General features: G+C 45.9%; 1 protein-coding gene across 1 annotated transcript in view; it reads left to right on the top strand.

The window, feature by feature from the left end:
• The window catches only part of ERICH1 (glutamate rich 1), an 82,620-nt gene that overhangs the window by 31,766 nt on the left and 32,200 nt on the right, over positions 1-18,654 (top strand). The window contains exon 5 of the mRNA XM_038771656.1: positions 2,606-2,740. Within this exon, the coding sequence (XP_038627584.1) occupies positions 2,606-2,740 (135 nt within the window). The remainder of the gene's footprint in view (positions 1-2,605; positions 2,741-18,654) is intronic.

Raw genomic sequence — 18,654 nt, 5'->3', positions numbered from 1 at the left:
AGCACCGTTCTAAGCGCTGGGGAGGTTACAAGGTGATCAGTTTGTCCCATGTGGGGCTCACAGTCTTAATCCCCATTTTACAGATGAGGGAACTGGGGCACAGAGAAGTTAAGTGACTTGCCCAAAGTCACGCAGCTGACCATTGGCGGAGCCGGGATTTGAACCCATGACCTCTGACTCCAAAGCCCGGGCTCTTTCCACTGAGCCACGCTGCTTCTCAATCTGGTTCTAATCCCGGCTCTGCCACTTGTCTGCTGTGTGACTTTGGGCAAGTCATTTCACTTGTCTGGGCCTCAGTTCCCTCATCTGGAAAATGGGGATTGACTGTGAGCCCCATGTGGGACAACCTGATTACCTTGTATCCCCCCAGCGCTTAGAAAAGTGCTTGGCACATAGTAAGCGCTTAACAAATGCCATTATTATTATTATTATTATTCCCTCAACTGCAAAATGGGAGTTCAACAAATACCACAATCATTATCATGAGTATTATGATCATTATGATTAATAATAATGGTAATAATGACAACTGACAACTACTATTGATGAATGACAACTACTATTCTATTTACTTCATCAATGATAATAATAATAATGTTGGTATTTGTTACGCGCTTACTATGTGCAAAGCACTGTTCTAAGCGCCGGGGTAGATACAAGGTAATCAGGTTGTCCCACGAGGGGCTCAGAGTCTTCATCCCCATGTTACAGATGAGGGAACTGAGGCCCAGAGAAGTGAAGTGACTTGCCCAAAGTCACGCAGCTGACAAGTGGCGAAGCCGGAATTTGAACCCATGACCCCTGACTCCAAAGCCCGGGCTCTTTCCACTGAGCCACGCTGCTTCCCCTATGCACAATGATGTGCATCTAGCTTTACTTCTATTTATTCTGATGACTTGACACCTGACCACATGTTTTGTTTTATTCTCTGTCTCCCCCTTCTAGACTGTGAGCCCGCTGTTGGGTAGGGACCGTCTCTATATGTTGCCCACTTGTACTTCCCAAGCGCTTAGTGCAGTGCCCTGCACACAGTAAGTGCTCAATAAATACGAGTGAATGAATGAATCAGCGCTGGAGAAGCAGCGTGGCTCACTGGAAAGAGCCCGGGCTTTGGAGTCAGAGTTCATGGGTTCAAATCCCGGCTCCGCCAATTGTCAGCTGTGTGGCTTTGGGTAAGTCACTTCACTTCTCTGGGCCTCAGTTCCCTCATCTGTAAAATGGGGATTAAGACTGTGAGCCCCCCATGGGACAACCTGATCACCTTGTAAACTCCCCAGCGCGTAGAACAGTGCTTTGCACATAGTAAGCGCTTAATAAATGCCATCATTATTATTATTATTATGAATGAACGAGCTGCATTTAGGAGAACACTCGTTTGTTTTGTGGCATTTGTTAAGTGCTTACTATGTGTCAAACAGTGTTCTAAGCACTGGAGTAGGTACAGGTCAAGGGAAAGGGAAAGGAGGGGCTCAGTGTGGGAAGGCCTCCTGGAGGAGGTGAGCTCTTAATAGGGCTTTGAAGGGAGGAAGAGAGCTAGCTTGGCGGATGTGCGGAGGGAGGGCATTCCAGGCCAGAGGTAGGATGTGGGCCAGGGGTTGTCGGTGGGACAGGGAAGAACGAGGCCCACTGAGGAGGTGAGCGGAGGCAGAGGAGCGGAGGGTGTGAGCCGGACTGGAGGAGGACAGAAGAGAGGTGAGGTAGGAGGGGGCAAGGAGATGGACAGCTTTGAAGCCGTGTCCTATTATGCCTCCCTTGATGATGATGATGGCATTTGTTAAGCACTTACTATGTGCAAAGCACTGTTCTAAGCGCTGGGGTGATCAGGTTGTCCCACGTGGGGCTCACAGTCTTCATCCCCATTTTACAGATGAAGTAACTGAGGCACAGAGAAGTTAAGTGGCTTGCCCAAGATTACACAGCTGACGTGGTGGAGCAGGGATTCGAACCCATGACCCCTGGCTCCCAAGCCCGTACTCTTTCTGCTGAACCACGCTGCTTCTCCACCATCTGCCAGCGGAGCGCTTTCATGTCCTCGAAAATACTTGGTCAACTCCCTTCTGTGGGTATAGATCTTATCCTCCATTGCTTCCACTTACCGGTAGTTTCTTTTAGTACCCGTTTGGTCCAGTAGACTGTAAACTCATCGTGGACTCAAACTCCTTCCACATTTTTGCATGTAATTGTCAATCCCCGGGGCTTAATGCGGGTCCTGGCTCACTTAGATTTGGAGGTGAGGCGTTGTGTCTTCTACATTTGTTGCACCCCCTCTCGCCCCCCACCAAATGCTTAATTCAATGCTGTGTGCACAGTAGGGACTTAATTCATTTAACCAAATTTATCGAGTGCTTCCTGTGTGCGGAGTACTGTACTAAACGCTTGGGAGAGTACATTATAACAATAGACACATTCCCTGCCCACAGCGAGCTTTAGTTTTCACTTTATAACTGTCGGTGTCAAGGGTTTAATTGGGTCACACAAAATTTAGAGCCAGAGGTGTCTTTCTTTGCCAATTTGTACTTCCCAAGCGCTTAGCACAGTGCTCTGCACACAGTAAGCACTCAATAAATACGATTGATTGATTGATTTCTTGCCTCTTGTCTCTCAGAGGGTGATGGAGAGATCCCGCCTTGTCGCCGGTTCTACACAGCCAGCCCGCCTCCTGAGGGATATGTCGCCGATCCCCTGGAATGTGCCAATTTCGAGAAATCGGAAAACTCTGGCAGCAGTGAAGATCCAGAGGGTAAGGAGTTAGCCTTTATCATTGTCTTTTTAACTGTTGTTGGTTTAAAAAAAAAAAATCAAGGAAGAACATCCTTAGTACAAAAATGGAGCACCAGCCATTAGACGGCAGTTTGCCGGTAGGTTTTGTGGGAAGTTTGCAAATCTGGCATGGCCAGTTTCACTTCGGCAGCACCTCACCTTTGACTGAGCCCCTTCTTTCCTCTCCCCCTCGTCCCCCTCTCCATCCCCCCATCTTACCTCCTTCCCTTCCCCACAGCACCTGTATATATGTATATATGGTTGCACATATTTATTACTCTATTTATTTATTTATTTATTTATTTATTTATTTTACTTGTACATTTCTATCCTATTTATTTTATTTTGTTGGTATGTTTGGTTTTGTTCTCTGTCTCCCCCTTTTAGACTGTGAGCCCACTGTTGGGTAGGGACTGTCTCTGTGTGTTGCCAATTTGTACTTCCCAAGCGCTTAGTACAGTGCTCTGCACATAGTAAGCGCTCAGTAAATACGATTGATTGATTGATTGATTGATTGAAGCAAAATGAAATATTTGCTACTTACCGGTAGTTTCGTTTAGTACCTGTTTGGTCCAGTGCACTGTAAACTCATCGTGGAATCAGACTCCTTCCACATTTTTGCATGTAGTTCTCAATTCTCAGTGCTTAATGTGGCTCACTTTGATTTGGAGGTGAGGCATTGTGTCTCCCACATTTGTTGCACGCCCCCCACCAAATGCTTTGTTCAGTGCTGTGTGCACAGTAGGGAAATAATAATCCATGTAATTCTTAGATGTTCTCTCGGCTCATCATCCTCATCAATCGTATTTATTGAGCGCTTACTATGTGCAGAGCACTGTACTAAGCGCTTGGGAAGTACAAATTGGCAACATACAGAGACAGTCCCTACCCAACAGTGGGCTCACAGTCTAAAAGACTCCTTTCGAAAGGCTCCTTTCGAAGCGAGCTTTTTTTGAATAAAATCATGAAAACGTCCAAGTCCCGAAATGTCTTCTCGGAAACGACACCACGCCAAATAATAATAATGATGTTGTTATTTGTTAAGTGCTTACTATGCGCCAAGCACCGTCCTGAACGCTGCGGGGGGATACAAGGTAATCAAGGTTGTCCCACGTGGGGCTCACAGTCCTCATCCCCATTTTACAGATGAGGAAACTGAGGCACGGGGAAGTTAAGTGACTTGCCCAGAGTCACACAGCTGACAAGTGGAGGAGCCGGGATCTGAACCCCTGATCTCTGATTCCCGAGCCCGTGTTCTTTCCACTGAGCCCCGTTGCTTCCCTAAAATTAAGCACGCGTTCTGGCACAACCGATTGCCCACGTGGGTCTTAGAGGTGGCTGATGGGATCGATTGCTGAGGAGGTGGAGGATCGTTGGGGAAGGCCTCCTGGAGGAGGAGGTGGCGATTTTTAGAGCTGCCTTGAAGGTGAAGAAAGGGACGGTTGGGTGGATTTGGAGGTGAGAGGGCGAGGAATGAATGGGGCATAAGTCTTTTAGACTGTGAGCCCACTGTTGGGTAGGGACTGTCTCTATATGTTGCCAACTTGTACTTCCCAAGCGCTTAGTACGGTGCTCTGCACACATTAAGCACTCAATAAATACGATTGATGATGACATAAATGGGGGAACGGAGAGCGAGGCGCCTCTTGGACGTTAGCTCGGTCCGAACACAGAGTGCCAGCCCAGTTGTGGTGTGAAGGGGACAGAGTGTCGAGTCCAGGGGCAGGAGGGGGAGCCGAGGAAGGTAGAGAAAAGAGCGGAAAATCTTGCACGAGGGTACTCAGAGAAGGGGTATGTAAGTCGCAATCGGCTGGAGATGTTTTGGGAGGCACTAAAGTGCTGGGTTTGGCAGATTTTCCCTCGGCCTCCCATTCCCCTGGTAGCTGTGCTTCCTCCCACAGTGCCTCCAGCTCGCCAACACGCTTAGGAGAGGGAGTGGGCGAGAGGAAACTAAAGAACCACCCGGCGAAAGGTCTTTATGCACTGCCATTCTCCTCTTACCCAGATTTCCCAAAGGAAAGGCATGGCCTAGTAGAAAGGGCCTGGGCATCAGAGGATTCCTGTTGTTGGGCAGGGATTGTCTCTATTTGTTGCCGAAATGTACTTTCCAAGCGGTTAGTACAGTGCTCGGCACACAGTAAGCACTCTATAAATATGATTGAATGAAATAATTCTCATCCCAGCTCAGCCACCTGCCTGCTGGGTGACCTTGGACAAGTCACTTCAATCAATCAATCAATCAATCGTATTTATTGAGCGCTTACTTTGTGCAGAGCACTGTACTAAGCGCTTGGGAAGTACAAGCTGGCAACATATAGAGACGGTCCCTACCCAACAGTGGGCTCACAGTCACAGTCATTCTTCTGTGCTTCAGTTTCCTCATCTGTAAAATGGGGATTCTGTACCTGTTCTCCTACTTCTATTCTGAGCCCCATGTGGGCAGGGCTGGTGGCTTTTTTTCTGTGATATTAAGTGCGTACTATGTGCCAAGCGCTGTATGAGGCGCTGGGGTAGATACAGGCTAAGCGGGTTGGACAAAGTCCATGTCCTACATGAGGCTCGTGGTCGTAATCTCCATTTGACGTAGGCGGTAACTGAGGCAAAGAGAAGTGAAGTGACTCGCTCAAAATCACCCAGCAGACACATGGCAGAGCGGAATTGGAACCCACTCCCAGGCCCAGGCTCTGTCTGTGACTGACTCGATTAACACTTATCTACCTCAGTGCTTAGTCCAATGCTCATCACGTAATACGCGCTTAAGAAATACATAGGAAAAGAGCTTTTTTGCCAGGCTAAAAATTATTAGCGTGTTCCACTTGTGTCATCAGGCTCACACGTGCATTCACATTCAGCAGTGTGAAATGAAGGTGCATTAGAACCTTCTAGAATCCTCTCCTTCCAATCAATCAATCAATCGTATTTATTGAGCGCTTACTCTGTGCAGAGTACTGTACCAGGCGCTTGGGAAGTACAAGTCGACAACGTATAGAGACGGTCCCTACCCAACAGTGGGCTCACAGTCTAGAAGAGTCACGCGGAGCGGGTAACGGAGTCACGGTCAAGTGGAGGGGGAACTGAGACAAGGAGAAGGTACTTCCCCCGAGGTTGGTTCGGCACACAATATGCAGAGAAGCTGCATGGCTCAGTGGAAAGAGCCCGGGCTTTGGAGTCAGAGGTCATGGGTTCAAATCCCAGCTCCACCAGTTGTCAGCTGTGTGACTTTGGGCAAGTCACTTCACTTCTCTGGGCCTCAGTTACCTCATCTGTAAAATGGGGATGAAGACTGAGCCCCCCGTGGGACAATCTGATCACCTTGTAACCTCCCCAGAGCAGTGCTTTGCACATAGTTAGCGCTTAATAATTCATTCATTCATTCAGTCGTATTTATTGAGTGCTTACTGTGTGCAGAGCACTGTACTAAGCACTTGGGAAGTACAAGTTGGTAACATATAGAGACGGTCCCTACCCAACAGCGGGCTCACAGTCTAGAAGGGGGAGACAGACAACAAAACAAAACATATTAACAAAATAAAATAAATAGAATTAATATGTACAAGTAAAATAAATAAAGTAATAAATACGTACAAACATATATACATATATACGGGTGCTGTGGGGAGGGGAAGGAGGTAAGGCGGGGGGGAGGGGGAGGGGGAGAGGAAGGAGGGCTCAGTGTGGGAAGGCCTCCTGGAGGAGGTGAGCTCTCAGTAGGGCCTTGAAGGGAGGAAGAGAGCGAGCTTGGCGGATGGGCAGAGGGAGGGCATTCCGGGCCCGGGGGAGGACGTGGGCCGGGGGTCGATGGCGGGACAGGCGAGAGCGAGGTACGGTGAGGAGATCAGCGGTGGAGGAGCGGAGGGTGCGGACTGGGCTGTAGAAGGAGAGAAGGGAGGTGAGGTAGGAGGGGACAAGGTGATGGACAGCCTTGAAGCTGAAAATAAATGCCATCATTACTATTATTATTATCTTCATTTCCTTTTTAAACGATTGACGGGTTAGCTCTGTCAGAAAACGCGGGTTGAAATCCTACGAACGACCTCTTCGTTTCCGGATTTGAAGAGTGAGAGACGGATCTATTGGCTCCCAAGAGAGGGAAGGTTTAGACTTAACCTTGTCGTTCCGGGCCGGCTTCTCCCAAATCAGAATGTCAACCCCTGAGAGAGTAAGACATCAGCTCCGGTATATCTTTCCAGTACTCTGTGTCTGGTTCAGAATCCAAATGTGGGTCTTGCCCCTGGTTTCCTCTTGCTCGAGTTTCCTCTGGTTTGTCTCCCCTTGCTCACCTTATTCTCACCGTGGGCAGGGAAGGTGTTTATCCACTGTATTAGACTGTACTTTCCCGAGGGCTTAGTTCAGTGTTTCGCACACAGTGAGCATGCAAAAGCACTCAAATACCATTGATTGATAGGTGCAGTAGAGGGCAGGCATCTGATGCCTGCCCTCAGGAAGTTACAGTCTAGTGTCTTTTCCGTTTATTTGCCTCCCCCTCTTCTGCCTGCTTATCACGGTGCTGTGGCTGTGAGCCCACTGTTAGGTAGGGACCGTCTCTATATGTTGCCAACTTGTACTTCCCAAGCGCTTAGTACAGTGCTCTGCACACAGTAAGCGCTCAATAAATACGATTGATTGATTGATTGAAATGCCACTGTCAAGATCAGCAGGATAAGGCAGATTTCATGCTATTCATTCCCACCTTTCCAGTTATGCATAGAGATGAAGCTAATACATATTCATTCATTCATTCAATCGTATTTATTGAGCGCTTACTGTGTGCAGAGCACTGTACTAAGCGCTTGGGAAGTACATCTTTGCATGCCGGGGAGATAGAGAATTCCACGGCAGTCGTAATGGAAATGATATTTATCGACCACCCTGTGCATCCGACGTACAGCACTAATGGCTTGAAATCCATCAGTCAGTCAATCAGAGAAGCAGCGTAGCTCAGTGGAAAGAGCCTGGGCTTTGGAGTCAGCGGTCATGGGTTCAAATCCTGGCTCCGCCACTTGTCAGCTGTGTGACTTTGGGCAAGTCACTTCACTTCTCTGTGCCTCAGTTCCCTCATCTGTAAAATGGGGATTAAGGCTGTGAGCCCCCCGTGGGACGACCTGTTCACCTTGTAACCTCCTCAGCTCTTAGAACAGTGCTCTGCACACAGTAAGCGCTTAATAAATAAATGCCATTATTAATCGTATTTGAATGCTCACTGTGTGCAGAGCACCAATACTGAGCACATAGTTGTTAGCACGATGGTTCCTGTCCACAGTGAGCTTACAACTAGAGGAGGAGACAGGCACTAATAGAAATAATTTATAAGTATAATATATAAGTAGATACTTAAGTGCTCCCCATGCCTCCCCACTTACACACACAAGTTAAGAGGTGAGAATTAGGAGTAAAGCCTGAATCAGATTCTCCAGAGAAGCAGCATCCCTTAGTGCAAAGAGCCCCAACTTGGGAGTCTGAGCCCACTGTTGGGTAGGGACCGTCTCTATATATTGCCAACTTGTAGTTTCCAAGCGCTTAGTACAGTGCTCTGCACACAGGAAGCGCTCAATAAATACAATTGAATGAATGAATGAGTCGGAGGACTTGGGTTCTAATCCAGCCTCCACCACTTGGCTGCTGTGTGACTTTAACTTCTCTGTGCCTCCGTTCCTTCATCTGTAAAATGGGGATTAAGACTGTGAGCCCCTCATGGGACAACCTATTTGCCTTGTAACCTCCCCAGCACTTAGAACAGTGCTTTGCACATAGTATGTGCTTAATAAATGCCATTGTTGTTGTTGTTATTATTATTGTTGTTGTTGTGGTGGTTTTTGTTGTTATTATTATTGTGAAGCAGAGAAGCCACGTGGCCAAGGGGTGGATAGACACCTCATCTGGAAAATAGGGAGTGAGACTGTGTGTCCCATGCGGGACAGGGACTGTATCCAACTTGGTACTTTCCAAGTGCTTAGTACAGTGCACTGCACACAGTAAGCGCTCAATAAATACGATTGGATGAATGTTTAGCTTGTATCTACCCCAGTGCATAGTACAGTGCCTGGCACAGAGTACACACTTAACAAATACCATTAAAAAAAAGGTCACATAGCAGGAAAATGGCAGAGCTGGGATTAATCTCCTGGGCTTCAGGTCTCAGGTTCTTTTTCCTAGACCATCTTTATCCATCCTTCTTTCTGTGAATAAGTTTTTCACGTGCAACTGAAAGTGGCAAGCCCAGTGTCGGCTGGTATTATCACTCCGACTTTTGTAAATGGCAAACCTGACAGAAATTTTGGCTGACCGAAGAACGCAGAAGACGCAAGGGAGGAGACTAGCAATCCAGGTCTCCAGTCGCAGGATTGTGAGAGTCTCTTCTTGCATTTAAACTCTACTTACAAATATCATCATCCTCAATTGTATTTATTGAGCGCTTACTATGTGCAGAGCACTGTACTAAGCGCTTGGGAAGTACAGATTGGCAGCATATAGAGACAGTCCCTACCCAACAGTGGGCTCACAGTCTAAAAGGGGGAGACAGAGAACAAAACCAAACATACTAACAAAATACAATAAATAGAATAGATATGTACAAGTAAAATAAATAAATAAATTTATTTATTATAGATATCCCTGACACATAAATGTATTCTCCCTGTTTCTCGCTCCACGTACACCGAAAATGATCCACTCTTTAGCCAGTTCCGTTTTCAGGGGAAAACGATAGTGGTTGTAATGAAGATTTAATTGATCTAAGCTTTGGTTCTGTTATTGGGAGTTCTCCAAGTGATATCGGTGCCTTCTTTGCTTTGAGACGGTCTGCCCCAGTTGAGGGAATGTTTTTTTTTTTCCTTCTTCTCCCTTATGATCTAGAAATTCTGGTCTCCGCTCCCGAAGTGATTACTGTAATGCATTACTTGGCATTCAGCTCATTTGATGAAATGGTTGCAGTTCTTACAAATGCAGCCTCAGATGCTGACAGGATCTGAGAGTCAAGCAGGTGCTGACTAGTCCCATTTTGTATTTTATTTACAAGGGGAGTGACTTCTAAAATATCAGTGATACTCTTGAGAGCGCTTAGTACAGTGCTCTGCACACAGTAAGCGCTCAATAAATGCGATTGATTGAGAGAAAAGTCGAGTTGCCTCTGTGATTCATCAAGTCCCATTCATCAAGTCCCATCCTCTCCCCCTCGTCCCCCTCTCCATCCCCCCCATCTTACCTCCTTCCCTTCCCCACAGCACCTGTATATATATATATATATGTTTGTACATATTTATTACTCTATTTATTTATCTTGTACATATCTATTCTATTTATTTTATTTTGTTAGTATGTTTGGTTTTGTTCTCTGTCTCCCCCTTTTAGACTGTGAGCCCACTGTTGGGTAGGGACTGTCTCTATATGTTGCCAATTTGTACTTCCCAAGCGCTTAGTACAGTGCTCTGCACATAGTAAGCGCTCAATAAATACGATTGATGATGATGATGATGCAGGTCGAAAAGAAATGGAGTAGTTCGATCCAACCTCCTGGAGAAGCAGAGTGGCTCAGTGGATAGAGCCCGGTCCCGGGAGTCAGAAGGTCATGGGTTCTAATCCCGGCTCCGCCACATGTCTGCTGTGTGACCTTGGGCAAGTCGCTTCTTTTCTGTGGGCCTCGGTTATCCCATCTGGAAAATGGGGGTTGAGCTTGTGAGCCCTGTATGGGACAGTCCAACCTAACTTGTAACTTTCCCAGTGCTTAGAACAGTGCTTGGCTCCTAGTAAGTGCTTACCAAGTACCAGAATTATTATTATTATTATTATTATTGTTATTATTATTATTATTGTACTTTCGAACCTCTGGTGTTTGAACAGGGGAGAAGGCATTAGTCTTTCCGAGCTGCTATTGTGTTCCTCAGAAGTTAGTTCTCGTGTTGCCCTTTAAGCACCCAGTCTTCACTGTACATATCCTTAATGTATTTTAATTTCCCTCTCCCTCTCTAGACAATAAGCTCCTTGTGGGCAGGGAGCGTGTCTGCCAACTGTGTAGTCTTGTAATAATAATAATAGTGGTATTTGTTTAGCGCTTACTACGTGCCAAGCAGGGTAGATACAAAGTTATCAGGTTGTCCCACGTGGGGCTCACAGTCTTAATCCCCACTTCACAGATGAGGTAACTGAGGCACAGAGAAGTTAAGTGACTTTCCCAGAGTCACACAGCTGACAGGTGGCGAAGCGGAATTCGAACTCACCACCTCTGGCTCCCAAGTCCACACTCTTTCCGCTAAGCCACTGTACTCTCCCAAGCGCTCAGACCTGAGCTCTGCACAGAGTACGAGCTAAGTAAACAGCATTGGTCGTTAACATTTCTTAATGATATTAAGATATCCAGCCCATAGCATTCAATCATTCACTCAGTTGTATTTATTGAGCACTTACTGTGTGCAGAGCACTGTACTAAGTGCTTGGAAAGTACAACTCAGCAACAAATAGAGACAATCCCTGCCCAACAACGGGTTCACAGTCTAGAAGGGGGGGAGACAGACATCAAAACAAGTAAGCAGACATCAATATAAATAAATAGAATACTTATGAACGTATCTGTCATTTATTTATATTAATGTCTGTCACCCCCTGTAGACCGGAAGCTCATTGCAGGCAGGGAATGTGTCTGTTTTTTGTTATCTTGTAGTCTACCAAGTGCTCAGCTCACAGTGAATGCTCAATAAGTACAATTGACTGAGTAATAATAATAATAATGACATTTATTTTATTACTCTATTACACATTTATTACTCTATTATTACATTATATTATTATATATAATATATAATTATATATATTGACAGTAATAATAATATATAATATATAATATATAATAACATATAATATAATATAATATATATAATATAATGTATATATTGACTGAGTAATAATAATAATAATAATGGCATTTGTTTTTATTACTTTATTACATATTTATTACTCTATTATTACATTATATTATTATATATAATATATAATTATATATAATATATATGCATTATTATATTATTACATTAATATTACATGTTATTACATATTTATTACTCTATTTATTTATTTATTTATTTTGCTTGTACATGTCTATCCTATTTATTTTATTTTGATAGTATGTTTGGTTTTGTTCTCTGTCTCCCCCTTTTAGACTGTGAACCCACTGTTGGGTAGGGACTGTCTCAATATGTTTCCAATTTGTACTTCCCAAGCGCTTAGTACAGTGCTCTGCACATAGTAAGCACTCAATAAATACGATTGATGATGATGATTTATTAAGCGCTTACTATGTGCAAAGCACTGTTCTAAGTGCTGAGGAGGTTACAAGGTGATCAGATTGTCCCACGGGGGGCTCACAGTCTTCATCTCCATTTTACAGATGAAGTAACTGAGGCCCAGAGAAGTGAAGTGACTTGCCCAAAGTCACACAGCTGACAATTGGCGGAGCCGGGATTTGAACCCTTGACCTCTGACTCCAAAGCCCGGGCTCTTTCCACTGAGCCACGCTGCTTCTCTTACTAGCGCTACATATCTTGGCACCAGCAAGAAGCTTGAACTTCTAGACCGTGAGCCCGCTGTTGGGTAGGGACTGTCTCTATATGTTGCCAACTTGTACTTCCCAAGTGCTTAATACAGTGCTCTGCACACAGTAAGCGTCCAATAAATACGATTGAATGAAATGAATGAACTTGTCCCTTCCTTTAGCCATAGTGTTTCGTAGCTCTTAGGGTGTTAATTCTTGCCCCTGGCCTTTTTTATGTGGTGTTTCTGGTTTTTTCACAGTTTTACTTCTCCTTATATGTCTCCACTAGACCGAGAACTCCTCCAGGGCAGGGATCGTGACCACCATCTGTATCGTACTTCTCCCAAGCGCTCAGTTCAGTGCTGTGCACAAAGTAAGCACATAGTAAATACCGACGCTTAACGGTTCGATCCCTTATTCATTGATCGTGAGCTCCTCGAAGGCCAGGGATTGGGTCTCCCTGTTTTCCGTGAATTTTTTCCCAGCACTTAGTACAGTGCTTTGCAGACAGTAAGTGCTTAGTCAGTACTATCACTACCGCTCCTGGTGACAGTTAATAATAATAATAATAATAATGATGATGGCATTTGTTAAGCGCTTACTATGTGCAAAGCACTTTTCTAAGCGCTGTGGGGGGATACAAGGTGATCGGGTTGTCCCACCTGGGGCTCACAGTCTTAATCCCCATTTTACAGATGAGGTAACAGAGGCTCAGAGAAGTTAAGTGACTTGCCCAAGGTCACACAGCAAACGTGTGGCGGAGCCGGGATTTGAACCCCTGACCTCTGACTCCAAAGCCCGGGCTCTTTCCACTGAGCCACGCTGCTTCCAGTTCTAGAAGTGCCGGGAGAAGCAGTGTGGCCTGGTGGCTAAAGCCCGGGCTTGGGAGTCAGAAGGACCTGGATTCTAATCCCGGTTCCACCACTTCATTCATTCATTCAATCGTATTTATTGAGCGCTTACTGTGTGCAGAGCACTGTACTAAGCGCTTGGGAAGTACAAGTTGGCAACATATAGAGACGGTCCCTACCCAACAGCGGGCTCACAGTCTAGAAGGGGGAGACAGACAACAAAACATATTAACAAGATAAAATAAATAGAATAAATATGTACAAATAAAATAAATAAATAGAGTAATAAATACGTACAAACATATATACATATATACAGGTGCTGTGGAGAGGGGAAGGAGGTAAGGCGGGGGGGATGCGGAAGGGGAGGAGGGGGAGAGGAAGGAGGGGGCTCAGTCTGGTCTGCTGTGTGACCTTGGTCAAGCCGATTAACTTCTCTGGGCCTCAGTTACCTCATCTGTAATAAAATAGCAATAATGACAGTATTTGTTAAGCATTTACCATGTCCCAGGCACTGTACTGAGCTCTGGGGTGGAGACAAGCAAATAGAGTTGGACACAGTCAACGGCGATTGAGATTGTAAGCCCTACATGGGACAGGGACTGTGTCCAACCCGATTTGCTTATATCCACCCCAGCACTTAGTACAGTGCTTGGCACATAGTAAGTGCTTAAAAAAATACTATTATTATTATTGCCCTCTCCTTAGCGCTTACAGTGCTCTGCATTCATTCATTCATTCATTCAATCGTATTTATTGAGCGCTTACTGTGTGTAGAGCACTGTACTAAGCGCTTGGGAAGTACAAGTTGGTGACATATAGAGACGGTCCCTACCCAATAGCGGGCTCACAGTCTAGAAGGGGGAGACAGACAACAAAACAAAACATGTGGACAGGTGTCAAGTCATCAGAATAAATAGAATTAAAGCTAAATGCACATAATTAACACAATAAATAGAATAGTAAATATGTATAAGTAAAATAGGTATTACTGTACAAACATATATACAGGTGCTGTGGGGAGGGGAAGGAGGTAGGGCTGGGGGGTGGGGAGGAGGAGAGGAAAAAGGGGGCTTAGTCTGGGAAGGCCTCTTGGAGGAGGTGAGCTCTCAGTAGGGCTTTGAAGGGAGGAAGAGAGCTAGCTTGGTGGATGTGCGGAGGGAGGGCATTCCAGGCCAGGGGGAGGACGTGGGCCGGGGGTCGATGGCGGGACAGGCGAGAAGGAGGCCCGGTGAGGAGGTTAGCGGCGGCAGAGGAGCGGAGGGTGCGGGCCGGGCTGGAGAAGGACAGAAGGGAGGTGAGGTAGGAAGGGGCGAGGGGATGGATGGACAGCCTTGAAGCCGAGAGTGAGGAGTTTTTGCTTGATGCGTAGGTTGACAGGCAGCCGCTGGGGATTTTTGAGGAGGGGAGTAACATGCCCAGAGCGTTTCTGGACAAAGACAATCCGGGCAGCAGCATGAAGTATTGATTGAAGTGGGGAGAGACAGGAGGCTGAGAGATCAGAGAGGAGGCTGATGCAGTAATCCAGTCGGGATAAGACGAGAGATTGAACCAGCAAGGTATTGGTTTGGATGGAGAGGAAAGGACGGATCTTGGCGATGTTCTGGAGGTGAGACCGGCAGGTTTTGGTGATGGATTGGATGTGAGGGGTGAACGAGAGAGAGGAGTTGAGGATAATAATAATAATAATAATAATAGTAACGATGGCATTTGTTAAGCGCTTACTATGTGCAAAGTACTGTTCTAAGCGCTGGGGAGATACAAGGTGATCAGGTTGTCCCACATGGGGCTCACAGTCTCCATCCCCATTTTACAGATGAGAATGACACCAAGGTTGAGGGCTTGTGAGACGAGAAAGATGGTAGTGCCGTCTACAGTGATGGAAAAGTCAGGGAGAGGGCAGGGTTTGGGAGAGAAGACAAGGAGTTCAGTCTTGGACATATTGAGTTTTAGATGGTGGGCAGACATCCAGATGGAGATGTCCTGAAGGCAGGAGGAGACGCGAGCCTGGAGGGAGGGAGAGAGAGCAGGGGCAGAGATGGAGCTTTGGGTGTCATCAGCGTCGAGATGATAGTTGAAGCCGTGGGAGCGAATGAGGTCACCAAGGGAGGGAGTGTAGAGAACAGAAGGGGACCAAGAACTGACCTTTGAGGAACCCCCGTAGTAAGGGGATGGGAGGGGGAGGAGGAGCCCGCAAAGCAGACTGAGAATGAACGGCCGGAGAGATAAGAGGAGAACCAGGAGAGGACGGAGTCTGTGAAGCCAAGTTTGGATAGCGTGTTGAGGAGAAGGGGGTGGTCCACAGTGTCGAAGGCAGCTGAGAGGTCGAGGAGAATTAGGATAGAGTAGGAGCCATTGGATTTGGCAAGAAGATCATCGGTGACCTTTGAGAGGGCAGTTTCGGTAGAGTGTAGGGGACAGAAGCCAGATTGGAGGGGGTCGAGGAGAGAGTTGACGTTGAGGAATTCGAGGTAGCGGGTGTAGACGACTCGATCTAGGAGTTTGGAAAAGAATGGAAAGAGGGAAATAGGGTGATAACTAGAAGGGGAGGTGGGATCAAGAGAGGGTTTTTTTAGGATGGGGGAGATATGGGCATGTTTGAAGGCAGAGGGGAAGGAACCAGTGGAGAGTGAGCAGTTGAAGATGGAAGTTAAGGAGGGGAGGAGGGAAGGGGCGAGAGATTTCATAAGATGAGAGGGAATGGGGTCTGAAGCACGGGTGGCTGGAGTAGCACTTGAGGAGGGAGGAGAGCTCCTCTGAGGATTCTGCTGGGAAGGATGGGAGAGTAGCGGAGAGGGTTGAGAGCTGGGGTGTTGGAGAAGGGGGAGGAGTGACTTTGGGGAACTCAGACCTGATGGAGTTAACAGTAAACACTCAGTCAGTAGGATTGACTGGCAAGGAATGTGTCTGTTTATTTTTCTATTGTACTCTCCCTAGTGCTTAGTACAGTGCTCTGCATATGGTCAGCACAAAATAAATAGAATTCATTGACTTGAGTTCAGCCTTCTCGAATGTCTGGGAGGTTTGTGTCCTCCAGGTTTTCTGCAGACTACCAGGGCCTTGTGAGGTGGGATGAGGTAAAGAAACAGCGTGGCTCAGTGGAAAGAACACGGGCTTGGGAGTCAGAGGTCACGGGTTCAAATCCCAGCTCCGCCTCCTGTCAGCTGTGTGACTTTGGGCAAGTCATTTAACTTCTCTGCGCCTCAGTTACCTCGTCTGTAAAATGGGGGTTAAGATTGTTAGCCCCACATGGGACAGCCTGATCACCTTGTATCCTCCCCAGCTCTTAGAACGGTGCTTTGCACATAGTAAGCGCTTAACAAATACCAAAATTATTATTATTATTATGTTAACACATTTTTTCAAGCCATAGCCAGAGGATCCAATCCTGCCAGAATTCATGAGCCAACGTAGGAGCCGGTGACACTTGCCATTAGTTGTACGCCACGCAGTTTCAGGTGTTGTTTTCTAGACAGGTGATGTGGTAAATGTCCATCGCCCTTAAAGAATACCGGCACCAGGATTAAAAATGCATCCATCCGAGACCACTTAGCGCTTACCACCATTCTGAGTAGAATTGCCTTATTCTAATATGTCTCAAGTATGATTAAATCATCGAAGGCATCATAGCAAGAAATAAACCCATGGTGAAGCTATTAACAATGTAGCATTTTTTTTTGGCTTCCTATAAGAATGGCAATTCCATTTTCATAAAGTACAGAAATTGCCTTCATTATGATTAAGGCCTTGTAACTGTAGAAGTGTGAAATTTATATTATAGCCAGATTTAGTTTCAAATGCAAACTATAGCAGCGGTGTGGGCAATCAGGCTTCTGCTGAATTCATTCCTTAACATAGTCAAACTTGTTCAAAAGCAATAAGGTGCCCAGAAATAAGAGAAGCAGCGTGGCTCAGTGGAAAAAGCATGGGCTTTGGAGTCAGAGGTCATGGGTTCAAATCCCGGCTCTGCCACTTGTCAGCTGCGTGACTTTGGGCAAGTCACTTCACTTCTCTGCACCTCAGTTACCTCATCTGAAAAATGGGGATTAAGATTGTGAGCCCCACGTGAGACAACCTGATCACCTTGTAACCGCCCCAGCGCTTAGAACAGTGCTTTGCACATAGTAAGTGCTTAGCAAATGCCATTATTATTATTATTATAAATAGCACCTCAAACCATGTTCTCCTGATGGCTTCTTCAACCAGACAAATAGTTAGGCAAGCTTCCCGATAATCCAAATGTGTTTTATCTTTGGACTGTAGATGAGGAAACACCATTGGTCATGTTGGGGCGAAAAAGAGGTCATGGTAAGTGCTCAATAAATACGATCAGATGAATGAAATGAAAGCCTGATTGGAATAGGCTGTTGTATTATTATAATATCCTCTCCCAAATGCTTCGAGGAGTGCTCTGTACGCAGTAAGCGCTCACTAAATACGAATGATTGAAAGAAGTTGAATGTTTTATCGGAGGGGCCAAAGTCTTCTGATCACAAACAATGACTCTCCCACCTTTCAAAGCCGTACTGAAGGCCCATCTCCTCCAAGAGGCCTTCCCTGACTAAATCCCCCTTTCTCTTCTCCCACTCCCTTCTGCTTCACGCTGACTTGCTCCCTCCGATCACCCCCGGCTCCCAGCACTTACATACATATCCGTAATGTATCTAGACTGTGGGCCCCTTGTTGGGTAGGGACGGTCCCTATATGAGCAGCAGCATGGCTCAGGGGAAAGAGCCCGGGCTTTGGAGTCAGAGGTCATGGGTTCAAATTCCGACTCTGCCACTTGTCAGCTGTGTGACTTTGGGCAAATCACTTAACTTCTCTGTGCCTCAGTTACCTCATCTGGAACATGGGGATGAAGACTGTGAGCCCCCCGTGGGGCAACCTGATCACCTTGTAACCTCCCCAGCACTTAGAACAGTGCTTTGCACATAGTAAGTGCTTGATAAATGCCATTATTAGCGCTTAGTGCAGTGCTCTGCACACAGTAAGTGCTCAATAAATACAATTGAATGAATGAATTAATTAACTTTTATTGATGTCTGTCTCCCCCTGTAGACTGTAAGTTTGTCATGGGCAGGGAACGTGTCTGTTTATTGTTATGTTGTAGACTTCTAGACTGTGAGCCCACTGCTGGGTAGGGACTGTCTCCATATGTTACCAACTTGTACTTCCCAAGTGCTTAGTACAGTGCTCTGCACACAGTAAGCGCTCAATAAATACGATTGATGATGATGATCTCTATATGTTGCCAACTTGTACTTCTCAAGCGCTTAGTACAGTGCTCTGCACACAGTAAGTGCTCAATAAATATGATTGAATGAATGATTGAATAAATACAACTGAAGAAAAGAAAGAATGAGGGGTCACAGTTTTCCATCTCTAGTTGGTCAACCACCTTGGTAAAGGTTTCGGTTCCTGTTCATCTCCACAAAAATAATAATAATAATAATAATAATGGCATTTATTAAGTGCTTACTACATGCAAAGCACCATTCTAAGCACTGGGGAGGATACAAGGTG

The sequence above is a fragment of the Tachyglossus aculeatus genome, chromosome X1, assembly GCF_015852505.1.
Source record: "Tachyglossus aculeatus isolate mTacAcu1 chromosome X1, mTacAcu1.pri, whole genome shotgun sequence".
Lineage (NCBI taxonomy): Eukaryota > Metazoa > Chordata > Mammalia > Monotremata > Tachyglossidae > Tachyglossus > Tachyglossus aculeatus.
Note: the sequence above shows the minus strand (reverse complement) of the source record. Positions and strands in the feature narration are given on the sequence as shown.